The sequence below is a fragment of the Ornithorhynchus anatinus genome, chromosome X2 (assembly GCF_004115215.2).
Source record: "Ornithorhynchus anatinus isolate Pmale09 chromosome X2, mOrnAna1.pri.v4, whole genome shotgun sequence".
NCBI lineage: Eukaryota > Metazoa > Chordata > Mammalia > Monotremata > Ornithorhynchidae > Ornithorhynchus > Ornithorhynchus anatinus.
The window spans coordinates 19,324,515-19,350,978 of NC_041750.1; the positions used below are offsets into that span (position 1 = coordinate 19,324,515).

A 26,464-nucleotide genomic window follows, 5' to 3' on the forward strand; every position below is an offset into this window, starting at 1 on the left:
TTTCCTTAAAACGTCTTTTCTGGGAATGATTGAGTAGGAAATTTCTCTTTAGGAACGAAACTACAAATTCATTCACTCATTCAATCGTATTTACTGAGCGCTTACTGTGTGCAGAGCACACTACTAAGCACTTGGGAGAGTACACTTTAAGCAGTCACATTCCCTGCCCACAAAGAGCTTACAGTCTAGAGGGATAATTGTGGTATTTGTTAAGCGCTTACTTTGTGTCAGGCACTGTAATAAGCATTGTGGTGGATAGAAGCAAATCGGGTTGAACACAGTCCCTGTCCCATGTGGGGCTCACAGTCTCAATCCCCACTTTACAGATAAGATAACTCAGGCCCAGTGAAGTGACTTGCCCAAGGTCACACAGCAAACAAGTGGCACAGCTGGGATTAGAACCCATGACCATCTGACTCCCAGGCCTGTGCTCTATCCACTACACCATGCTGCTTCACTGGTTTACCTACAACCACCTGCACATATCATCATCTGACATATCCTATTGCTTATTCACTGCTTTATGAATTCAGTTTCTTCCTCTTATCCTTAAATTATTTTTCTGTCTGTCTCCCCCACAAAATTGTAAAATCCTTGAGAGCAGAGATTGTGTCTATTGTTCTTTCCCAAGGGCTTAGCACAGTTCTCTGCACATAGTAGGTACTCAGTAAGTAGTATGATTGATTGATTCTCCTGGCAGATGTACAAGTCTTGACCTGAGAGCCCCATACCCAGGGACATAGTTCTAAAATGTGTACGTTGGTCAATACTTTATTTCCCCTACATTTTTCTGGAAAGAAAACAGGAGAAATAATTTTGAAAAACTCCTTTTCCCCCAGTTATAGAAAAACATTCCCCCTATATAAAACTGTCCTCTATGGAGTCTGCTCAGATCATTTTATCTTGGCTGTAGTTATCCAGTATGATTAAATTCAGTCAACGGGAAAAGGAAGTGCTCTTGAACTGGAGAAATAGTGGTGACAGAGTGATTGGCTGTCTCCTACTCTGGGGAGGAAGCCTAGCTTCCAGATACCAACATGGAAACGTCTTCTCCAGGATCCTGTCTCAAGGATGGCTCAGTCCCCCTCGAACTTTAAATGACCAAGAGGCTTTTTCACTTAATTAGTCCCCTTCTCATTTCCCAGTCTCCCCCTGTGATTGGCTGTGTTCCTGGTGGAGCCGCCACCTAAGTGCCTGTTATTTATGCAGGTTATCTTTCCCTGTAGGAGTGGTCCCCAGGAGTGAATTTTGCTCCATTCTAGCCACTTATAAGGTTTCCCTCCCTTTCTCAGTGTGTGGACCAGCGAGTGACCATCACAGTTACATCAGCATACTAAGAAACTAACCATTCCATTAGTGTGCTAAGAGACAATTGATAAGCTCCAGCACTTTGGAGTTGGCTAGTCAAGGAACTGACATCATGCATTGAGCAAAACCAGACTTCGTGAAAAATAAGTTCATGAAGCTAGGTACTGGAGACACATTTTTCTGAAGAGGACTCCTCTATTTAAAGTTACTGCTAAAATGTTCTTATACACTACTTTTGGGCTCTGCCCAGTCTGCCTCAAGACTTAAATGAGTGGCAAAGAATAGAGTGAATCAAACTGATCCTACCATAGACTTTCCTTACTCTACTGTGTATGTGTACTTGTGGCGGAACAGGCACATTCCTCACCACATTGGTCAGCCACAGGGAACATTCTTCGCTGTGCCCTTAATTTTGTTCCTTGGTATTTGCGGTGTCTGGCACTGTTTTTCCTTTTGCCTCACAATCCTTCGAAGTCTTTGCTCTCAAAGTTACTCCTTTCTCAATTGCAGCACACCGCTCTACAACAATCGACTCCCAGTTTTTAGTTGACAGCATTATCTGCTTCATGTTTTACTGTATCTTTCAAGCGTTTCCTTGGTCTTCTTTGCTTTGGGTTTCCAAGTTCAAATCACTAAAGGGGCTCTTAGAAAATTTGCCTGTCATCCATTCTCCTCACCTGCCTCTCCCCACACAGCTCTATTGAGGCTCATGAGAATAGTTTCAATACAAGGAGAGTGAGTTAATTCCAGGATTTGTTGTTTACAAACATGTCTTATCACCTGATATTAATTAGAAATGATGCTGTTGGAACTGCTCAAGGTATTGAACGTGAAACTGGAGTGGGCAAAATACACAAGTATTTAGGAGACTGTAAATGAGTCATCAGTGCTAGAGTTAGTCAAAGGGATGATATGACTCAGTGGGCTGGGAAATAATTCTGGGAAGCTTGTTGGAGGAGGTGGAGTTTTAGGAGGGCTTGGAATGTGGGAAGAACTGTGGTTACTCTGATGTGGGGAGGGAGGGCTTTCCAAACTAGGGGAATGGGATGGGCGTGGGGGAGTCAGGAGCAAGGAGTTTATAGCAGGGTGTTGCAGCTGAGGAGCCCAGGAGAAGCAGCGTGGCATAGTGGAAAGAGCCCGGGCCTGAGAGTCAGGGGACCTGGGTTCTAATCCTGGCTTTGCCACCTGTCTACTGTGTGACCTTGGGCAAGTCACTTAACTTCTCTGTGCCTCAGTTTCCTCATCTGTAAAATGGGGATTAAGACTGTAAGACTGTCATTGTCCAACCCAATTATCTCGTATCCTCCCCAGTGCTTAGTACAGTGCCTGGCATATAGTAAGCGCTTAACAAATACCACAATTATTATTATTATTATTAGTAGTACTAGTCTCACTTTGTGTAGAGAGGAAGGGGCAGACCTAAGAGATACTGTGCAGGAAGAGCCAGCAGGATTTGTCAGGAGACTGAATGGGAGAGTTGAATGAAAGCAGAGTTGAGGAAAATGCCATGGTTGTAGGCTTCTGGGACAGGTGGTGGTGTTGAATAATAATTGCATTTATTAAGCGCTTACTATGTGCCAAGCACTGTACTAGGTGCTGAGACAGGTAGAAGATCATCATATCAGACACAGTACCTGTCCCACATGGGGCTTGCTGTCTAAAGCGGGAGGAGAAGAGGTGTTTAATCCCCATTTCAGAGACAAAGTAACTGAGGCGCAGAGCGGTTAAGTGAATTGTCCAAGGTCAAGCAACTGGTATTTGTTACGCCCTTACTATGTGCCAAGCACTGTTCTAAGCACTGGGGTAATCTACAAGGTAATCAGGTTGTTCCACGTGGGGCTAACATTCTTAATCCCCATTTTCCAGATGAGGTAACTGAGGCACAGAGAAGTTTGTGGCTTTCCCAAGGTCACACAGCAGACAAGTGGTGGAGTCGGGATTAGAACCCACATCTTCTGACTCCCAAGCCCGGGCTTTTGCCACTAATCCATGCTACTTCTCACTGAGATTACAACCCTTGTCTCCTGACTCCCAATCCTGTGCTCTGCTCTTTTCACTAGTCCACACTGCTTTGAATGAGCTAAGGAAGTTAGTGGGAGAAGTGGGTTTGGGGATATCCTGTAGGCAAGAGGAGATGGGGATTGCAGGTCAAATGAGAGTTTGGGGCTAGAGAGACAGATTTGGTATTTATCAACATTGAGGTGGTAGCTGAAGGCTTATGAGTGGGTAGACTGCCCCAGAGAGTGAGTGTAAAGCGGGAAGCATGGAGGATCTAGAACAGAGCCTTTGGGGGACACCCATAGTAAGATGAGCAGAAGAGGAGGAGCCAGTGAACAAAAGCCAGACAGAATGGTCAAGAAGTAGAAGTGAGAGCATGAGCAAGTGGGGGTGGAATAGACAAGAACGGGACACAGCGGGTAGACTGAGGCTAGAAGAAAGAGTGCGAACTGGAAAGGAATGGGAGAAATTTAACTTTTCTTAACTAGATATCCCCAAATTAGAACCAAAATTTGCCATCCTGTATTCCAGGCTTAAAAGAAGATATGGACTTAGGAATGCCATCCAGAATCCAACCACCAGGTCTGCTTAAGCCCCAGCAAGCACAACTGAGCTAAATTCACAAACAAGACATCCAAGTCAGGATTTAGTACCAAAAATTGGAAAAGATCACAGTAGAACATACCAAAATCAAGGGCACGGGGTCTTATGTAAAGTCACTGAGATTCAGGGTTGCTAGAGCCAAGCAGATGATCTGCCTACCAGAAGCCAGATCCTAGCTGTTTTGGCCATAGGACTAGCTGCCTTCCTGAGAACTTTGGTTAGGGAAGTGGCTGAAAACAGGGTTCAAGCTAAGATATTTTGTTTTCTTCAGATCATTTCTGCTGCTGAAACATTGACTCTGCACCCATCTAGTAAGATTGCTAAAGAAAATCTAGATGTGTTTTGTGAAGCCTGGGAATCACAAATTACTGACATGTCTGTGTTATTAAGAGAAATCAATGATGTATTTGAAGGACGAAGAGGTAAGAATGTTATTCATAACTTTCTAAAAAATGTCACAACATTAAGCAGTAAGATTTAACTTTTATGCTAAAGTACATGAAATAAAAGTTCTATTTTACCTTGTCATCAGCTCCGACTAGCTGCTTTATTGATTAATCAAAGACAGTGGGCGAAAATGTTATTCATGTTGCCACTAGATCAAATCTAGTGAATTTGAAAAACAGTAGGGAAAAAGTCCTTTGAATTTGGTACCCACATTTTAGTGTCCTTATTTTTCTTAGTATTGTTTTAACCAGTTAATATTCCCACAAAGCATAAAACACACAAAAACTTGGATTCTTATGTGAATTCAATTAGGCTTAGTTTTTGACTTATTTTATTTTGCAGTTTTCATTTGGGGGAGAATTTTTAAAAATCGCTTTCCATATTGGTTTTTCACTGTTCTTTATTTTTCAAAGAAAAGTTTAATCTTAATTCTGTACTATTGGCTTCAGTTTTATGTATTTCATAAAATAGTGAATTTAGCTATTTGATTTTTGAATTGCTGTCCTTCCTGGATGGAATCTTTCTGATGTCTACACAACCTTGAAATACTTTCTGTGGTTGGTAAGTTTATTGGTATTTATATAACATGTAGAAGATAATGATAAAATGTTAAAGAAGAAATGGTTTTGATTTTTATTTTGATTTCATCTAAGAATTTGTGGCAGTCATCATTGAACATTTCAAGATGGTCATGCTGTTTATTTTTATTTAATGAGTTATTTAATTTTGTTAGGAGAACCTCTGTTTAATGTAGCTTGATTCTGTCATTCAAAGGGATACTTTTATTATAAGATAGCATTTAGAGTTATAATTGTATTGCCTGTGTTCCCTATGTATTTAGTATTTTTAAAAATATTGCTCAGGATATTGGCGTCCGTGTTGGCTTTAAAGTCTAAAAATATAAGCTTATAATGGACTTCAGATAAAAGATGCGAAACTGTATTTTCAAAGTTAATTATACCACTTGCAAGAAAATTTCAGTTCATTCCAGTCAAAATGTCATTCATTTTTAGAGTGCTAAATATCTTGCTGGCAAGTATTTTTAATGTGGGAGAATTTTAATGTGCTAGATACAAAGTGGAATAATTTATTGCCATTTAATAAATGAACAGTGAAATACACAAACTTGCATGTAATCAGCAAAGCAATGACATGTTTGAGAGTGAATAAATACTATAGAAAGTCTTCAGAAGAAGAAGTAGCTATTAAATTCAGCCTGATAGCATCTAAATCAGAGATTTAGTAACTCTTGGGGTAAGATGGCCCATTTAATGGTGAGATTTCTATTTGTAATTGAGGGAAAGAGGGTGCATTTCTCAGGTCCTTTATAAGCTCTAAAGCTTGTTTGGTTTTAATTTTCACTGACATCTTAGGCAGGGTTAAAATGATGGGACTTCTTTATGACAATGTAAGTTAACAGGAAATTTTAAATATTAGATTTAGTATAAGTTTAATACAGAACTTCTGGAGACAATGCTTTTGGTTCATTCACAAAAGAAGAATAATCTTGGATTTATTTCTCTAAAATCCCTTCTCCCCTCCCCCTTTTAAGAATTTTAAATACTACTCACTGTTCATGAAACAGTTAGGGTGGTACTTATAATGCAGAGAAGAGGGAAATCAAATGAGATTTTAGGGTTCTTTCTTAAATCTAATGTAACAGATTAGAGTGAAAGAGAACTACAGTATATTACTATCCATAATACGTGGCATTCTTTACTCCCCTCTGCACGGCCTTGACTTGCTGCCTTTATTCATCCCCCATCCCAGCCCCAAAGCACTTATGTACTTATCTGTAATTGTATGAATTTGTATTGTCTTTCTCCCCCTCTAGACTGTAAGTTCATTGTGGGCAGGGAATGTGTCCGTTACATTGTTATATTGTGCTCTCCCCCGCGCTTATTACAGTGCTCTGCACACAGTAAGTGCTCAATAAATACGATTGACCTACCCTTGCAAACTATGTTAGTAAAATTCACATAATTGAGAGATAGGTCAAATTTAGTGCCTATTTTTGTGAGAAGTAAACTAGTCACCACCGGTTTTAGGAAACAGATGATTTGTACATAGTTTTAATTCTTTAAATAAATAATCAATCAATGATATTTATTGAGCACTTACTATGTGCAGAGCACTGTACTAAGCATTTGAGAGAATACGATACTCCCGAGTTGGTAGACACATTCCCAGCCCACCAGGAGCTAGAGGGGGAGACAGACATTAAAATAAATACTGGATATATATGTAAGTGCTGTGGGGCTGAGGGTGGGGTGAGTATCAAGTGCATAAAGAGTACAGATCCAAATGCATAGGTGATACAGAAGGGAGAGTGACTGGGGAAATGAGTGCTTAGTTAGGGAAAGCTTCTTGGAGAGGATGTGGTTTTAATAAGGCTTTGAAAGTGAGGAGAATGGTGGTCTGTTGGATAAAAAAGGGGAAGGAGTTCCAGGCCAGAAGGAAGACATGGCTGCGAGATAGATGAATTTCAAGTACAGTGAGTAGGTTGGCATTAGAAGAATGAAGCATGCGGGCTGGGTCATAGTAGGAAATCAGCGAGATAAGGTCAAAGGGGGTAAGCTTGTTCATTCATTCATTGAGCGCTTACTGTGTGCAGAGCACTGTACGAAGCGCTTGGAATGTACATTTCGGCAACAGATAGAGACAATCCGTGCCCAACAACGGGCTCACAGTCTCAAAGGGGGAGACAGACAGCAAAACAAGTAGTCAGGCATCAATACCATCAAAATAGATAAATAGAATCATAGATATATACACATTATTAATAAAATAGAGTAATAAATAATATATACAAATATACACAAGTGCTGTTGGGAGGGGAAGGGGGAAGAGCAGAGGGAGGGAATAGGAGGAATGGGGAGGGGAGGAGAGGCAGAGGGAAAGGGAGGGCTCAGTTTGGGAAGGCCTCCTGGAGGAGGTGAGCTCTCAGTAAGGCTTTGAAAAGGGGAAGAAAGTTTGGCGAATGCTGAAGTTGAATGCTTTACAACCAATGGTAAGGAGTTTCTGCTTGATGTGGAGGTGGATGGGCAAATGTTGGAGGTTTCTGAGGAGTGGGGAGACATGAACTAAGCGGATTTTTAGAAAAATGATTTAGAACATGGACCGTGTCCAACCCCAGTGTTTAGAACAATGCCTGGCACATAGTAAGCACTTAACAAATACCATAAAAAAATGAGCAGCTGGAGAGATAGGAGGAGAAGCAGAAGAGGACAGCATCAGTGAAGCCAAGGTTAGGTAATGTTTCCAGGAGAGAGGGGGGTGGTTGGCAGTGTTGAAGGCATCTGAGAGATCGAGGAGGTTTAGGATGGTGTAGAGGCATTTGGCAGGAAGAAAGGCATTGGTGACCTTAGAGAGGAATGTTTCCATGGAGTTAAGGGGCAGAAGCCAGATTTAGGGGTCAAAGGAGAGAATTGGAGGGGAGGAAGTAACCCTGGTCAAGCTCAGTTTTACTGCCTCTGCATGTGCACAGCGGATAGAACACAAGCCTGGGAGTCAGGAGGTCATGGGTTCTCATCCCGGTTCAGCCACTTGTCTGCTGTGTGGCCTTGGGTAAGTGTCAACTTCTCTGTGCCTCAGTTATCCCATCTGTAAAATGAGAATTAAATCTGTGAACCCTTTGCGGGACAGGGACTGTGTCCAACCTGATATGCTTGTATCCACCCTAGCACTTAGTAAGCACTTAACAAATACCATAATTATTATAATTATAATTATTACTTGCTCTTGCTATATCCCTTAGAATGTTCCTCTTTAAAAAGTATACTCTCCCTTCATATAAATACTAACATATTTTATATTCTACATTACATTTACTTTAAAGGTTCTTAACTGTTTCTATTTGTGGGAGATGAATTCTGATTTTTGGCCCAAACAGTAAGGCCCCTGCTGATCATTTTCCACACTAACTTCTCAGTCTAGCTGACCTTAAAGTTTCTAGTCCTTCTAGTCAATCCCTCAATAGTATTCTCGGTTTCCTTCTCCCTCAGTATTGTTACCATTCCTCACCAATGTACGTGGGAAAATCATTTACCATCCTCATACTCATTTTTTGCCAAAACCTTGTGTCTCGCCCATTGTTTCGTTAGTCAGTGGTATTTATTGAGTACTTACTGTGTGCAGAGCACTGTACTAAGTTCTGGAAAGAGTACAACAGAGTTGGTAAACACATTCCCTGTCTGTGTAGAGGGGAAGACAGAAGTTAATATAAATAAATGAATTATGCATATGTACATAAGTGCTGAGGGTGGGGTAAATATCAGGTGTTAAAGGATACAGATCCAAGTGCATAGGTGATGCAGAAGAGAGTGGAAGTAGGAGAAAAAAAGGACTTAATCACAGAAGGCTTCTTGGAGGATGTGATTATAATAAGACTTTGAAGGTAGGGGGATTGGTGATCTGTCGTATATGAAGGGAGTTCCAGTTCTGAGGGAGAATGTGGGAAAGGGGTTGGTGGCAAGATGGACAAGATCGAGGTACACTGAGCAAGCTGGCGCTAGAGAAGCAAAGTGAGACGGCTTGCTGTAGTAGGAGAGCAGTGAGGTGAAGTAGGAAGGAGTCAGCTGATTGAGTGCTTTAAAGCCGGTGGTAAGGAATTTCTGTTTGATGTGGTGGTAGATGGATGGGCAGCCATTGGAGGTTTTTGTGGAGTGGGGACTCCACTTTTTTTTTTTTAGTGGAGTGGAGAGAGAAAAGAGGCAGGGAGGCTGAAGCAGTAGTCAGGGCAACAGCTGGCAGTTGTTGGAAATAGTCTACGCTTCCTTCAGGTGATCTGTCTCTTTTTCATTTTAATCTCATCTGATCTTGGTGCCATTCCTTGAATAACAAACACCTTATCCTCCCAGTATTTTCACTGATCAATTTCACTTTTTCATCCTCCTTTAATTCAGGCAAAACCATGAGAGTGCTGGATACACTACAGACCTTTATTTTGTTTCCCGGTCATCGCGCCTTAGGTATTGTCCTTGCCCTTGTTTGTGCCATGTCCAGATTGGGTGATGATTTAATTCCACCTTTCCTTCCAAACAGTAACTTTTCTGGTATCATTCTATTTCTGTCACATTTATATTTATATGTATTTACATATATTCATATGTGAAGAAATTCGGACTTACCTACCACACTGTCGACTTTCAGTTTGTTCTGCAACTTGTTAGCTCCACGAGGCCAGTTTCACAAAGGGCATCCTGGCCTGCGTATTTGGTTTTCTGTTTCTTTCCTTCAAATTATTGGAGAAGAGCATCATGCTACGGGCTTGGGAGAGTACAGCAGAGTTAGTAGACATAATGTCTGTCTTTAAGGATCTTAAAGTCTAGCGGGGGAAGCAGACATTAAAACAAATTGCATATAAGGGGGAAGCAGCAGAGTTCTTTGGTCTGTGGATAAGGTTTTTGTGAGGAAGTAGGATAGAGGATTACAGGCATCATCGACACATACAGCACTGTTAAATGGTTCTTATTTATCTGTTTTCTGTACAATATGGGCTCCCAGAGCACATCGGCATATACAGCTCCTGAGTGACCATATCAGGAACCTTTGAGTGATCTCACATCCTGTAGAATTGGAAATTTTCCAGAAGACTTTGAAGCCTATTTTAACATCAGATGCCAGATCTCTTGTGGCAGAATGAAATAGGTCGAATGAGCAACGCCCATCCTTGTTTTACTTGTTTGGGGATGGAGGAAGGGTGAGAAAAAGCAATTTAACTGATTTTCCTGGCTGTGGAGTAACCATAGTCCTGTGAAATTGTTAGCTGCCAGAGCCTATTTCTTTTGACAGTGTCAGGTCATTGAAATCAGTATAGAGGTTTTGGTGGTGTTCTCTGCCCTTCTCTAACTGGCAGTCCAAATTATGGCTGCTTTACTGCATTTTGATCTAAAGCCCCATTTTTCAGCAGCCAGTCCGTGAAGATTTTGGCTAGGATTTTGCCAGAAATGAAGAGCAAGCAATAAGATGCCTTGATAGTTTCCACTATCAAGTCTGTTACCATTCTCGAAGATAATAGTGACATCATTGAAACCTGTGGCATTTTCTCAGTGTTTCTGACGTTGAGGAAGAGCCTTTGCAGATAGCTGAGCCTAATATCCTCTCTCTGGTTGGAGATTTTGGGGGTAAAAATTCAAGCTAATTATTATGAAGAACAAGTCCAATTTTGCATCTTCTCTAAATTTGTATTTGGAATTGTTCTGATCCAAGAATACTAGCTTCAGATAGGAAATATAAAGTGACAGAGCAGTGCCATCTTGTCACCTCTAAGGTAGAGCCCAAGATGCCATCCCTGTACATATATTCACACACCTCTGTTAGTATGGGTAGTCGAGAGAAGAAACAAATAAAGTTTTCTGAATGAAAAGCTTTGTCTACCACATTTAAGATTAAAAAAAACAACACCAGTTGAACAAGAGAGACTGAAAAGCAAAAATATTTGCTGGAATCATTGTCTTTTAGACTAAGGCCATGCATGGCCTCGAAATGTTCAAGAATGTCAGGGCATGCAACAGCATAACTTCGGGTGCGAGTGAGAATGGAATATTACAGGCCTGACATCCTTCTTACCATCCCCTGGGTCGGTTGGTGCTTGGTAGGATTGGATGAATCACCAGGGCGGCTGATCTGGATCCCTTCCCCTCCCACAGAATCCTAGAAGAAAGCCATCTGCAGTTACGGTGCCTACCTGCATTTTCTTTTGTTTTGAAACCCTCTATTTTATTTGTAATGAAAGCAAAATTGTGAAAGAAAATGAAACAGGGGTAGAAGAGAATATTTGCGTTCTTGCTTTTCTCACAGCTTCTGGGGCATTTTACCTGGCATGGGTGTGCAAGTGTTTCATTCTCAGGTACACAAACGAAATGGAAGCATTTGGTTTCTGACTCGCAAGGGCTAGCCCCAGTGTGATAGGGTTTTGTCTAGTTTTGTTTTAGAATAATGTTTTCCATTGATTGGGATTTTAAAGCAGGAAAGTAAGCACTTCATTCAGTTCGTTAACCATGCCTACAGATTTTGGTTTTAAATATCTGTGTTGTTCATAGGAGAGAAGCGGGCCTGTCTTTCCCTCCCAAGACCAGGGGTAAGTTTTGAGGTTGCTTATGTCCTTTTGAGTGTGTGTGAGGGGTAGACTAATTGGGTATGTAAATGATTGTCAATGACTAGACTATTCAATAAATTTCATTAACAAGCAAAATTACAGAATGATAAACTCCATTGATAATCAGGGTGATTTATATCCCTAGTGTTTTGGATAACAGTCCAAGTTTGAACCCGTCTTTCAGTAGTTAGTGGTGTTTTCATTTAGAGTAGTAAGGAAGTGGCAGGGAAGAGGACAAGTAGGCACATAATGGATCCAAAGGACAAGGTGAAAGAATGCAGATCTCAATCAGTGACAGTTGTGTGCAGAGTACTGTACTAAGCACTTGGTAGAATCCAGTAATATGGAGTTGGAAGATATGATCCCCGCCCACGAGAGCTTACAATCTAGAATGGGAGACAGATGTCAAAATAAGTTGTAGATAGGGGAAATGGCAACGTTTTAGGGTATGTATATAAGTGCTGTGGAGCTGAAAGTGGAGGATCAGAGTGCTTAAGGAGTACACACCCATGTGTGACATAGAGAGGATGGCAAATAGCATGGGGAAATGAAGGGTCAGTTAGGGAAGGTCTCTAAGAGATAGGAGGGCTTTGAAGATGAGGAGAATGGTGGTCTGTCAGATATGAAGGAAGGGGGAACGTTCCAGGCTTGAAGGAGGATGTGGGGAAGGGATCGGTGATGGGATAAAAATCGAGGTACAGTGAGAAGGTTGGCTGTTAGGCGAGTGAAGCATGCGGGCTGGGTTGTAGTAGGAGATTAGTGAAGTAAGATAGGATGGGGAGAGCTGATCAAGTGAATGCCCGAAAGCTGATGATAAGGAATTTCTGCTGGTGGAGATGGATGGGCAATGGTTGGAGGTTTTCAAGCAGTAGGGAGATGTGGACTTTATTTATGGTATTTTAGAAAATGATCTGGGCAGCAGAGTGAAGTACAGATAGGAGTGGGGAGAGAGAGGAGGCAGGGAGGTCAGCGAGGAGACTGATCCAGTAGTCAAGGAGGGATCTTATAAGTGCTTCTATCAGCGTGGTACCAGTGTGGATGAAGAGGAATGTAATGGTATTGTGAAGGTAGAACCTACAGGATTTGATGGCAGACTGAATATGCAGGTTGAAAAGAGAGAGAGAGGAGTCCAGGATAATGTCATGGTTATGTGCTTTTGAGTCAGGAAGGATAGTGGTGGTGTTGTGTACAGTGATGGAAAAGTCAAGGGGAGAAGAAGGTGGGAAGATGAGTTCTGTTTTGGACATGTTTAGTTGGATGTGTCAGCAGAACATCTAGGTAAAGGTGTCCTGAAAGCAGGAGGAATTGTGAGCCTGCAGAGAAGGAGAGAGGTGAGGGCCGGAGAGGTAAATTTGGAAATCATCCATATGTAGGTGGAAGTCGAAGCTGTGGGAGTGAATGAGTTCTCCAAGGGAGTGGATGTAGATGGAGAATGTAAAGGGACCCAGAACTGAGCCTTGAGGGACTCTCACAGTTAGAGGGTGAAGGGCAGAAGAGGAGTCCATGAAAGAGATTGTGAAGGAGTGACCAGAGGGATAGGAGAACCAGGAGATGATGGTCTCAGTGAAGTCAAGCTTTGCTAATGTTTCCAGGAGAAGGTGGGTAGTCTACAGTGCCAAAGGCAGCTGAAAGGTCGAGGAGAAGGAGTAGAGGTCATTAGAGAGGGCAGTGGAGGAGGTGGAGGCCAGATTGCGATCGGCATCCAAGGGTAATTGTGGTGTTTCCGTATCACTGCCCCAACCCCCTGTGATGCTTCAGGATACCTTCCATGGGGCATCCTAAAGATTATACTCTAGGTGCCCTAAAGGGACCTGCAGCCCCCAGTGATTTCTTTGGAGGTGAGAAGAGTTTATAGAAGAGGGTAAAGATGGGAGGAGCCCATTTCTGCTTGGATGGCATAAATCTTCCCCATCAAAGAGAGAGATGAAGGGAGGAGAGTGTATTAACTGGCTGCTAAAAACCCCCATCTCCCTCAGATATTAACAGATAATTTACATATATCATTCTTGCTGTCCAAGTGATGCACTACTAATGATCCTCTTTTGAGAGAACTGAAAATTTGTAGCTTTAAATGCGAAAACATAGTCTAACAAAGTTTTGATTGGTTTTGTTTTGTTGTGATTACTGGGGTCTCATCATGCAATTTTTTTTGTTAATCCAGTCTTAATTATGGTGGCTTTTTCTTGGCTCAAAATTTGTTATAAATGAGTTTATTGTGCTAGTGACCAAATAATCCAAATAGATCCAAATGCTCTGTCTTCATAACAGTAACAATAATAATAATAATAATAATAATAATAATAATGATGATGGAATTTGTCAAGTGCTATGTGCAAGCACTTTACAGAAAGCTGGTGTAGATACAAGATAATCAGGTTGCACAGAGTCCTGATGGGGCTCACAGCCTGTGTGAGTTTCACAGTTTCTTGGCTGTTGAAATTCAAATGTCTTTTGGCAAACATATTTTGTGATAACAAAGATATTTGATATATTTTTTTCTTTCAACAAATAGAAATGACCTGTCCCTGGAATCAGAAATACTAAAACTATTCAGCTTCCCTGTGATGTTGAAAATACTATAACTCTTCATGGCTCCTACTCTTTGGCTGTTCCTTACTGGTAGGAGATTTGAGGCCCAGGTTCCTTTTGAGAGTCTGTGACATACAGTGCCTCCAGCTTCTTGGCTAGGGTTTACCTCATTTGCCATCATAACATAGTAAATAATTTTCAGTTTCTTTTGCACAACATCAGGATGTAATTCTTCTCAAGTAGGGAAAGGGAAAACCAAGGTTTGGGTTTATGAAAGCTAGCAAAGGAAATGGAGGCCCATGAAGAAGTATATAACCCAAGTCTTGTCGTCTTGTTTTAGGGAGCTTAACGGGGGGGGGGGGGGGGGGGGGCTCTGATTGCCTTTCCCAGCTGAATCTGCAACATGTTGCCTTTTCTTATCTAATCCTCTTTTTGAACAATACTTCAAATCTCTTTTCTCCTAGTTCTGGCTGCTGGGAAGGAAACAACCCAGCAAGGCAGCAAGTTACTGGAAAGGGCTGAAAAATCCACATCATTCTGCCTAGTCATAGGTAGCAAGTTTGCCTATGTTGATTTCAATGAAATAGAAACAATGTAGTTATTAGAATAGGGTCACATAGGGTGGAACTAACCCTGGGGGGAGTATTGGGAACGAAAGAGCCCAGGCAGCTTTGGAAGAATAGCAAGCAGCACTTGATCAGAGAATAGCAGAGGAGATGGGGGGGAAGTTAGCCCTTGGGGGGTGGGAAGAAGGAATCAAGGAGCCAGCTGTTTGGTGTGGGAGTTGTGGGAGTGCAGGGAGCAAAACCCTGAGCCATCTCAACTTGGAGCAGCCAAGCTGGTGGCAGGTCAGATTGGGGATGACACCAGCTATGGGACTGGCTGGTGGGGATTGATGAATGACTTTACATAGGACTCAGGTGGAACCTTTCTGGTTCCTTAGAAATCTGGAACCTTTCTAATTCAGAGAGACTTTCCAGGGGCTTTGAATATGATACTCAGTAGTGTGAAGCTGTTGAGTCACAAGAGCGGAAAAGGGGGATGAGATATTTGCAAAATGGGAACAGTAGCTGCATCTCATTAATGGGGGATGACTCTTTTTTTAGCTGATGGAGAAATCCATTCCACTTTTTTATAAGCACCCAACTTGCTGGGTACCTGCTGCGAGCTGAAGGAGATTACTCCAAACTATCCACTTAGGCTGTGAGCCCCATGTGGTACAGGGACTGTGTCCAACCTGATTAACTTGTATCCATCCTAGTGCTAAGAACAGTGTTTGACACTTGACGCATCGTGAGCACTTAAATACCATTTTTTAAAAATCCAGAGTTGCATATTTTTGATTAATCAAGTATGGACTGGACAAACCAGAAGAGGAAGAGGTAGGATTTCAGTGTATTAATACCGTCTTTGCCAATTGATTAGGATAAAGGATTACTAGTTTGAATAAAGTTATTTAGCTACTTGTGTATGCATGTGTATTAAATCTTCAAGGGAGTTATACAAGTGGTTTGATAAGCTTTTAGCATTTCACTCTAGTTTTTAACAATCTTTCTATTATTGGGTATGCTAAGCCTATAAAATTGATACATTCTAAAGTCTTCAAATAACTTCTTGACCAAATCCATTGATCTTGTGTTCATTTTTATCATTTTAGTTATTTGCTTCAGTGGATATTCACTTTTTTAACTCCAGCCCAGGTTTCTGTGTCTCTTCTGGTTTTCTTTCTCATCTCCCATCTTTCCCTGAGGTCTGTCATCTTTACCCTTATCCAGCTTTTCCTCCAAAGTCTGTCCCTGGGTGTTTTTGTCTACGTGAACAATGTAAGTTGCCACTTCTCTGCCTGTTCTCATATTTGTCTCTTTATCCAACATAATTTCCTGGCTGTCTTTCTGCCATCTCATATTCCATAAGGAAAAGGCAGAACACCTCATTTTTTTAGTTCTCATCTATTCTCCCTCCCCCATTTGACCATTGGCAGAAATATTGCCATCTTTGTACTTCAAGCATGTGATTCTGAAATCTCCCCTTTCCTTCTTATTCTACATTTCAGCTGTAATAGCATTTTGCCTTTCCTCTGCTCTACCTTAATACTTCCTTTCCTCCGTCTACTTAAACCCTCTTGCATTCTTTGAGAGCCTCTGGGAACTGGGGCAGTCTGCTTCTTCTTCACTACCACCCCCTTCTTTCTGTCCTACCATGGCCAGGATACAGACTTCAGGCAGAGGACTGGGAAAACATTGAAGACTCGGACTCTGAGTGGGAAAGGCGTTATGAAGTGGTTTAGCAAGTGCCAGGGTCCTTCCTTACACTTGCCAGCCATAACCCCTGGGCAACCACAGACCCCCACTACCCTCTGAGAGGCCCTTGGCCATGAGGATGAAAGTGGAGATGGATTCTGGGCCCGGAGTGACTCTTCAGCTACAAGGCAGTGAGGAGTGGAAACATCTCCTCTCATGTTCCTTTTAAGCAACTGAGAACTATCCAAAAGGTGGTGCCAACCACAGAGATAAGTACCAGGGAATATGGCCAAATACATTTGAGGCAAGATAGCTATCTCCTCACTCTCTAGCCCCCAGAGGAGTTGCAGGATTTGATTCTCCTTAGAACTGAAAGATTAGTCTAACAAGAGATGCCTTGTCCCTTCTAGAAGCTTGTGAATTGTAGGGTAGAGGGCAAGGAGTAACTAGTTTCCTTTTTTAGCTGCCCTTTACCTACAGAGCTCAGGTTTCACTCTTCTGAACCTGCACATGTCTCCTTCCTTCCCCCCACACCCCTAACTTGCACTTCTAGTTAATCCTTTTGCCCTTTCCTCTTGAATTGCAGCTTTTCAAAAGAAAAGCTGAGTACCTCCTTGTTGTGACATTACCTTCCCTCACATATGTGTTTTCTGGAATATCCTGGATGTCCCTTGATGCTTGACAGGTGGTCTGTCCCCTCCCTCTTCTTAAAATTACTCAGTGAAACTTGCTTATTGAGAGAAACATTTTTAAATTTATTATTGTTAAGCACTTACTATTTGTCAAACACTGTTCTAAACACTGGGGTACATATAAGTTAATCAGGTTGGATAAAGTCCCTGGCCCACTTGGGGCTCTTGGGTGAAGTAGGAGGGAGAATGGGCATTGAATCCACATTTTACAGTTGGGGAAACAAAGGCATAGAGAAGTTAAGTGACTTGCCTAAGATCACACAGCAGATAAGTGGCGAAGCTGGGATTAGAACTCAGGTCCTCTGAATCCCAGGCCCGTGCTCTTTCCACTAGGCAACGCTGCTTCTTTATTGAATGACTAGGTAGTACGGGGCAGCCCCAGGACCACAAACTGTTCTGATGTGTTAGATTATGAGCACAGAGTATAAACTCTCTGAGTGTGACATATCACCAGCTGGTACTGTTCAAGAAGAGATCATTTCAGATGTTAAAAGAATCCTATTTTTGCACATATATGCTGAAATAGAAGGAACACACCTTTGTTTCCAGTTCATTCCATCCAAAAAATGTCAGCATGGGAAATTTTTAGAAGACTAATAGTAGGACAGCTGGAGGAAAGGGGGAGTGAAAGATGTGGTCTGGACAGGGATTCTGATAGGCGGAGGGGAGAGGGTTGTGGCAGGATGAGCCGCAATCCGCAAAGATGGAAACAGCTGAAGAACAGAAATGGGCATTGGTAATAATTGGAGGAGGTGGGTCAGGTTCTTGTGGGTTTGACAAAATGGAGGCTAGGTGAATAATGTCTTCTGTCCCAATCGTAAAATTCTTAGAAGCAGCATAGCCTGGTGGAAAGAACATGGGCCTGGAAGTCAGAGACCTTGGGTTCTAATCCCACTTACTTGCTGCGTGACCATGGGCAAGTCACCCCTAACTTTTCTGGGCTTTAGTTCTCTCAAAAATGGGGATTCAGTACCTGTTCTCCCTCCTACTTAGATTGCGAGGCCCATGTGGAACCCAATTATCTTGTATCTACTGCAGCATTTAATACAATGCTTGACACATAGTAGGCACTTAACAAATACCACAATAATTATTATTATTCCCCCTTTAAACCCCAAATTGAGGACACAAACATTATTTTATAAAGTTAGTATTAATATACCTTGCAAAATTCCCCAAGATCTTATTCTCAATTTTTAAGCTTCCAACGGTATGATTTAAGAAACCATCAACTAATTAGACCAAACAGCCAAATTTCAGCTCTGGGCTTGACAATTTTAGCTGACTTGCTTAAAGGAGTTGAGTAGACTAAACTTATCATGGACTAGGGCATGTAAATTGATTTTAGGTGCTTTCTACCAAATATATTTTGATCATGATGATTACTGGGGCTAACTTATTTCCCCCAGTGTTTGTAAAAGTATTCAAGTTCCCCATGAGTTTTGTACAGACTTAAAATGTGCAAGCAACATCCAGGGACAAGTTTATTACATATACTTCTATTCTCCAAAGAGAGGTTTTTGGGTGATGGCTCTGTCTACTACCCTTAAACTGCAGTATGTGTGCTTTTGAGCTGCCCTGGAGCAGAGTGCTTCTCCATTGCTCATAAAACAGAGAAGAATTTTAGCCTAGAATTAGTGGGGTGTTTTTTGTTTGTTTTGTTATTCATTAAGTGCTTACTGTGTGCCTGGCATGAACTAAGCACTGGGATAGACACAAGCTAATCAGATTGGACACAGTCCTTGTCCCACATTAGGCTCATAGTTTTAATCCTCCTTTTACAGATGAGGTAACTGAGGCACAGAGAAGTTAAATGACTTGTCCACACTCTCTCAGCAGTCAGTTGGCAGAGCCAGGATTAGTTCAGGAATTTATTTTGACATTTGGTCAACACTCAAAAGTTAATTTCTATAACAGATTTCCTTTTAAAACAGTCTAAATTATACCCTCTTTCTAGTTGTAATCAGGTTGGATTGTTGAGGCATTCATTTTTATTTCTTGCAGAAGTATCAAAGTTGTTTCAGACTGTGGTCTGGGTTTTTTTTTTCCTGCAATTCAATTACCCTTTTTTCTACTTTAAAAAAGAAAAGTTGTTTTTTGGGTTTTTTTCAGTCAGCTAAAGTGCTCTTGGATCAAATTTTAAAGTATAATTTAATGCTAGTAAATCCTCCATTGGAGATCAAAGATTCTTAAGTAATTTTATCCTCTACATAGTTTTGCCTATTTGTGAAATCCCATTACAACCAAATTCAGTGAAGGGAGGGTCCCTTCATTGGAACATCTTTTCTTTACAATGGAAATATGCTAAAAAAGTTTCAAATATTTCTATTACAATTGTCTGTGTCTTGAAACAAACAAATCGTTATAATTTCAAAAATAAATTTAAATGAAATTTTGACAGTAGCTACATGGGGAAAACTAAATGGCAGATTGAGACATTTCCTGGAATTCAAATGAGCCATGACAGGTATCCATATATGGCCTGGGACTCCAGTTACCTTAGAGTAGTAATGGTGCTAAACTTCTCACAGTTGGTTTATGGGCTCTGCACCAACTCACCCCATCTTGCATATCTGCTCTCCCAACCCACCACTTCCCATCCCTCTTGCTTTGTTCCTTCCAAGAGAGCCTTTTTTCTGTACTTTGCGCTCCAGCCCTTTGCTCACACTGTTCCCTCAGCTTGGAACTCTCCCCTTTTCCCACTTCCCACCCAAATCCATTAGATCACACCCCTTGCCATATTCAAAGCCTTCCTGAATGCCTACCTCTTTCAACATACCTTCCCGGAAAAATTTCCAGCATCCCAAGTCATGTAACCCATTCAGCCATCTCTAGCATTTATGTACCTACTTCCTCAGCACTTGTATGTTTTATGTCTGTGTAGTCAAGTGAACATTCAATAAGCTATTTTGATTACTCGGTTTGTAAATACTTGTCTGTCTTACATTAGAGGGTGATAATAATAATGATGGTAATATACCACTTGCTTGGTTTGCGCTTTCCAAGAGCTTAGAATAGTGCACTGTACCCAGTGAACACTCAATAAACACGATTGAGCATCAGCTGAGTGTAGTAGACTGTCCTAAGGCCTTGAGCAATTCAACAAAAATGCAGGGCCCAGTCCCTGTTCCACAACAATCAAACAATCGTATTTATTGAATGCTTACTGTGTGCAGAGCTCTGTACTAACGCTTGAGAGAGTCCAATACAACAGAGTTGGTAGCCATTCCCTGCCCACAATGAGCTCACAGTCTAGAGGGGGAGACAGACATTAATATAAATAAAGAAATTACAGATATGTACAAAAGTGCTATGGGGCTGAGGGAGGGGTGAACAGATATACTCTCGGGAATCTTCTCTTTTCCAAAGGCCCTTGGAATGGCCATGAGTCACTGATTATTGAGGTGGGGCTGCTGCACATTTTTTGTCAGGAGTTTTAGTTCACCTGCTTGGAGGCAGTGGGTTGGACCAGATGATCTCTCAAGGTCCCTTCCAACTCTAGATTTGTTATGGTAGCATTGGAAAGGTAGTCATGGACAGCTGCTTGAAGCTTTGATAAAACTTCATTGTACTGAGTACTTCGCCATGGTGAAATTTGTTATAATTGGCTGGGGACAGGGAGGACTCTTGCCAAAATTAGCTTGCTGCAATTGAGCTATCAAGGGGGGGAAGGTTTCAAAGAATGGAATCACAGATTAATAATAGTGACAATGAAGAAGACCCAGTTTATTTATAATGTAATTCTCTCTAGACTGTAAGCTCCTTGTGGACAGGAAACATGTCTGCCCACTCTGTTGTATCGTACTCTCTCAAATACCTACTACAGTGCTCTGCATACAGTAAGCACCAGCTCAGTAAATATTAGTGATTGATTGATAGTTGTGGAATATTATTACCTCAAACCTTCAATAATGTTGTAAATTACTTGTTCCAAAAGAGTATATTTTGGGTGTTTCATTGCAGTTATTTATTCAGGAGTTAGTAAGAACTGCTTTTTAAAATATTTTTCAACTTTTTTATTGCAACAGAAGCATAATGCAAACCTGAAATCCTTAAAGCCTGTCAAACTTGATTCTGAGGTAAGACTTTTCCTTTTTCTTATCAGTTGGTGCTCACATGCATTCAGAATTTAAAAATGAAAAAGACATTGTGTTACAAATCTACAACTTCTAGGAACAAGCAAAGATAGCAAAACTTGGACTTGAACTTCGATTGCTCACATCAGCTGTAGACTGTGAAGCTGAGAAATGGGAGGACCAGGAGACCGAGATAATTGTTCGTCATGGACAGAGCCTATCTAACATGGCTTATTCGATGTATTTGTTTTCTAGGTAAATATTCTGTATGCTTCACCATTTTAAATGAAAAAAATATTCAGCCACAGAGAGAAATGTCTATTTTGCAATTACAAATGGGTCACTGTTAAAACACTTATGAAGTTCAAAAGAAAAGGTTTGATAAAAAGAGGGGTCTTTACCAGCTCTTTTTTGCTAAAGCTGAGAAAAGGCCAACGGCCTAATATGTGGTCAGAAGGGTTGCTGGATCAATAGAGCCTGGCTCAGACAGAGGAGGTGAAATCAGTCTGTGATGTAACCCTAGTCTCTCCTCCTCCTTTGGGTGTAGTCGCAGCATCACGATTAGATCTTAAGCTTCCACTTTTCCCAGAATGTTTGAGGTGGTAATAATAATAATAAGTGGTATTTGTTAAGCACTTACTACGTCAAGCAATATACCGCTGCTTGTCTGTTGTGTGACCTTGGGCAAGTCACTTAATTTCTCTGTGCCTCAGTTACCTCATCTGTAAAATGGAGATTGAGACTGTAAGCCCCATGTGGGACATGGACTGTGTCCAACCTCATTAGCTTGTGTCTATCCTAGCTATTAGTACAGTACCTGGAACATAGTAAACACTTAACAAATACCATAAAAAAGGTCTTCATCTTCTGACTTCCAGGCCCATGCTCTTTCAGTCAATCAATCATTTATTGAGTGCTTACTGTGTTCAGAGCACTGTATTAAGGGCTTGGGAGAGTACAATATAACAGAGTTGGTAGACACATTCCCTGCCACAAGGCCACTGCTGCTTCTCATTTGCATCATCTGCGTTTTCATAATCTGGCAACTACATACCTTGGGAGGAAAAACAAAGTTTCGTCTGTTTTGCTGGGAAATAATGTTCCAAGTCTAGAATTGTAGTGAAGTCAAAATATCCTTGGAGAACAGTGGGAAGTGAGTATCTTCAGATCCTTGGCAGCAGAGAGGGCCTTCAAAGCAGTGCACTGAGGCAGGCATGTGCCAGGCAAAGGGGACTGTCCACCCCAGTAATTGGAGAGCCAACAAGGGGCCTTTTTGCTTGAACTTTCAGGAAAGAATGTGTAGTTTTGGAAATGCTCAGCCTTAATTTGTGTAATAAGCCTAGTAAGGTAAGCAACCATAAAATCCAGGCCAGGTTGGATTCTCAGCATTGTTAAATTGCTCTTCATGTGTAGTATGTTTTCTGAAGTAAAGGAGGATAACTTAGCCCAGTTCTTCCAGGGCAGTATGTCAGACCCTTTGGTTCACTCTAGGGGTCAGGTCCTGCATTGCTGTGGGCATACACTGCAACAACATAGCATGCAACCTCTTCAGAGTCTGACTTCCTGCCAGGAGCAGCCTAAGGTCACTAAGGGAGGACTCTGATCTTTTAGTATCCATAGATTCAGAAGATAAAACAGAAAAGTTGAGGGACACTCCACTTTTCAATATCGTTAAAAAGGTTAATCATATGAGTGCCTATGTAACCCATAATATAATAATAATTATGGTATTTGTTAAGCGCTTACTATGTGCCAGTGCTTGGGTGGATACAAGCAAATCGGGTTGGACACAGTCCCTGTCCCACGTGGGGCTCACAGTCTCAATCCCTGTTTTACAGATGAGGTAGCTGAGGCACAGAGAAGTAAAGTGACTTGCCCAAGGTCATACAGCAGACAAGTGGTGGGGCTGAGATTAAAACCCATGACCTTCTGACTCCTAGGCCCATACTCTATCCACTATGCCATGCTGCTTCCCTACTAATATGAATGTAGTAAAACATTAAGTAGGCATGAAGCAATTCTGCACTTAGCACAATATAGTAAACTGTTGTAATTTTTTTCATTTTTCCCTAGAGGAGAAGGGTTGTTGAAGAGTACTCAGGATTTAATTAACCAAGCAGAGGTAAGCGGATTAGGAAACAATCAATCATCTTAAAACTGATGAACTATTTTGCTAGGAGTATGTGGTCTGTCAAACTTTCTAAAGGCTTGGTGTATTGAGGGAGGGTGAAGGGTGCCCTGTTGGGGCCAAGGAAGAGATGATAGTTGCCCTGGCCCCAGTAGGGTGGTCAGTTGAAATCAGGTATATCTGGGAGTAAAAGTAGTAGAGGAGGGTAGAAACACCCTGTAGCTACAGTCTTTCCTGATCTCCCGAGGCCTGATTAAGGAGAAGCAGGAAGTGGGAAGGATTGAAGGCTGAAGTGACCGTTCAGTGAGCCGGGATGAGAGCCCGATCACTTACGAGTCAGAGTAAATGGGCCTTAGCTCTTCATCAAAAATACAAGGCTCAATGAGGTTTGTCTGACATCACATTGGTACTGGGGAGAGCAGAATACTGAAAAAACATAATTTAAGAACATAAATGTCATTACTGGATCAAAACCAATCATCCCTCCAGCTCAGATTCTGTCTGACAGTGACACAGGACCCTTGGAAGATCCCTCTCTACCCAGCTCAACCTCGTGCATGCACCCGGTCCTTCCATTGTTTTCATACCTCCAACCCCAGCCTTGGGTCACCTCCGTAGCATGCTTCCTCCGCTCGTGCACTCGTGCCATAGAGCACAGTTGATAGAAATCCAGGCACCATGCCCATCTCATCCACCTCAAAACGAACTCTACCCTTTCCTCTGCTCAGCAACACTATTTCTCCTCTCTTTTTGATTCCCATGCCCGCTGCCCATAGCAACTATTGCGGACTTTTAACTCCCTCATTGGACCCCCAGTGTCCTCTCCCCCCCACCTTGCTATTTTACTGACAAAATCAAAATCATTAGGTAAGAACTCCCCAAAAATGTCCCCCCCACCTGCCCAGCTCTCCGTCACCCCATTAAACCCCCAGAACAGGTTGTTTACAACCATTGTCTCAACTTCCTCTCAGCCAATTTCCTGGATTGGATTGAACCAATTTCATATCTAGCTTTGGAGATCAGGTGGGTTAACCCCGAGTGGCACATGTTACACGAGGAGTAGCTGTTATGACAGGAGAGGTCGGAGAGTTCCACGAGTAAAGGTCAAGCTAGGATAAGAAAGGGAAGATTGTGAGGGGATGCCAGGAAGCTGGCTTGGCTGAGGTGGGTGCTCTGTGGACAGTGGAAGGAGGTAGGCAGAGAAAGCCAACTAGGAAGATTCAGGAAAGAATAATAATAATAATGATGGTATTTGTTAAGCGCTTACTATGTGCCAAGCACTGTTCTAATCACTGGGGTAGATACAAGGTCATCAGGTTGTCCCACGTGGGGCTCACAGTCTTAATCCCCATTTTACAGATGAGGTAACTGAGGCACAGAAAGGTTAAGTGACTTGCCCAAAGTCACCCAGATGACAAGTGGCAGAGCCGGAATTAAAACCCATGACCTCTGACTCCCAAGCTCGTGCTCTTTCCACAAAGCCACGCTGCTTACCAAAAGAAGAATCATGGTTTTGAGCTGGGGTGTTTTGGGGATCCCATGGAGAGCTGGTTGTAGTGCAGTGATAGAGTCGAAGAGATAGGCATGGAAGGTGATGTCCACTGAATGCTGCTGCAGTGCCTGTTAATCCGAGGAGAGGCCCGAGAAGGTAGGCAGAGGACCTTGCCTGATGGCAGGAGGGAGATTAGCAGTAGAGACAGATGGGGTTGGACAGATTTGAGCAATAATGAGGAGATGGTCACAGTTGGATTTGAGTGTAGGGAATAAATAGAAGGGCATCAAAGACACCTCCTGGAGCCTGGCTTCTTTGACCCTCTAGGCTTACATTTTGTAAAAGGCAAATGTCAAATTGCCTATGAGTACAAGTGCCATGTGCAGGTGTAAGTAGCAGTATAATAACTTGCACAGTGATTGCATCAGTTTGTGTTGGTTTTATACCCGTGAATGCACATACGTGTATGCATGTGCATATCAAAGATGAGCTCCTGAAAGTTTCTTATTTAGGTTGTGACTGAATTTCCTTGATGGAAATTGCAGTCTGATCCACAGAGAGTTTTTTCTGTACTTTTCCCAGTTCCAAAAGGCCACAATCCCGATTAGACTGTAAGCCCGTCAAATGGCAGGGACTGTCTCTATCTGTTGCCGACTTGTTCATCCCAAGCGCTTAGTACAGTGCTCTGCACATAGTAAGCGCTCAATAAATACTATTGAATGAATCCATAAAATATGGAGTGATATCACACACTAATTGCCGATGTAATCCAGAATCCATAAGATGCACCCCAGAAAACATCCAGTTGCTGCTGGAAAGTCACTTCCCTCTCTCCCTGTGACCCCCAACTCCCCCGCAGGCGACTCCATTCCCCTTCCACCTGGTTCTGAGTCACTCTCCTCCTCTTTCAGAGTCCCCAAATCAGCCCTTTCCTCAAATGTCTCTTCCCAACCCCCTCATTTTTTTAAAAAAACAATCCATTGAAGAGGGGCTGACAATCAAGTTCTCATCTCCCTCCCACTCCTGCCTCTCTTAAGCAGCAGCCAACACTCACCATGGAGACAAGGGAGCATGATTAATCCCTGCAGCTGCCAACCGAGGCAGAGAGCCTTGGGAAGGGGGTGGCACAGGGATGTTGTCCGCTGACCTGGTTCTTCTGAGGTATCCGGGGGTCAAACACAAACTAAGTGCAGAAGTCCACTGGCATAGAGTCCATCAGAGCTAGTCAGAGAGCAGTGAGGCAGCTGGATCTAACAGAGCCATCTCCCCCATCATCTGCAGCCAGGAGGCAGAATGGGAACCACAATAAGCATTTTTCTGCCCCTCTCCTGCTGGAAGGGACTATGGGGAAGGGTAAATCAGGAACTCTCCCTGATTTACAAAAATAAATTAAAAATAACCAGTGGAGGTTGGTGAAAGGGGAGTTGGCCATGAAGGGGTTGAGGTCCCTAGGAATAGTAGAGGGATGGGGGCTTATGGAATGGAACCTCTAACAAATTATATGTAAGTCTGTAGGGAAACAAAGCCCACAGTGTAGCCATTTACAATACATCCACATCTTCAGGGAACCCATCTTGACTTTATCGTGAGGCATGCTTGTACAGGGGAGATGTGAGCATGGTTGAAAGTGGTGGTCAGGGAGGGAAGACAGCTGTTAGTGTTACAATTAATCGGTGTTTGAAATCCAAAGTTTGAAATATTTTATTGCTGTTCGAAATCATTTTTTTTCCTTTTTTAGGTTTTTGCTTCAGAGGGTTTAAAGCTCGCCTCATCCCTCCATGCTTTATCAAATCAGGTACCAAATGCTTGCTCGCAAGAAAAAGGCTCTGTCTTCACATTTTCTCAGCCAGGA

At 42.2% G+C, this 26,464-nt stretch overlaps 1 protein-coding gene across 7 annotated transcripts in view; it reads left to right on the top strand.

Moving 5' to 3' along the window:
• LOC100083193 (alpha-catulin) overlaps window positions 1–26,464 on the top strand; it is a 110,164-nt gene that overhangs the window by 72,642 nt on the left and 11,058 nt on the right. For 5 of the 7 annotated variants that reach the window (XM_029053033.2, XM_029053031.2, XM_029053030.2 and 2 more), the window contains 6 exons: window positions 4,181–4,331; window positions 11,400–11,437; window positions 20,945–20,995; window positions 21,090–21,247; window positions 23,066–23,114; window positions 26,351–26,407. In XM_029053033.2, coding sequence (XP_028908866.1) covers window positions 4,181–4,331; window positions 11,400–11,437; window positions 20,945–20,995; window positions 21,090–21,247; window positions 23,066–23,114; window positions 26,351–26,407 — 504 coding nt within the window. Of the gene's footprint in view, window positions 1–4,180; window positions 4,332–4,922; window positions 5,542–11,399; window positions 11,438–20,944; window positions 20,996–21,089; window positions 21,248–23,065; window positions 23,115–26,350; window positions 26,408–26,464 lie in introns of those variants that run through there. The other 2 variants (XM_029053037.1, XM_029053036.2) reach the window with 2 other exon arrangements.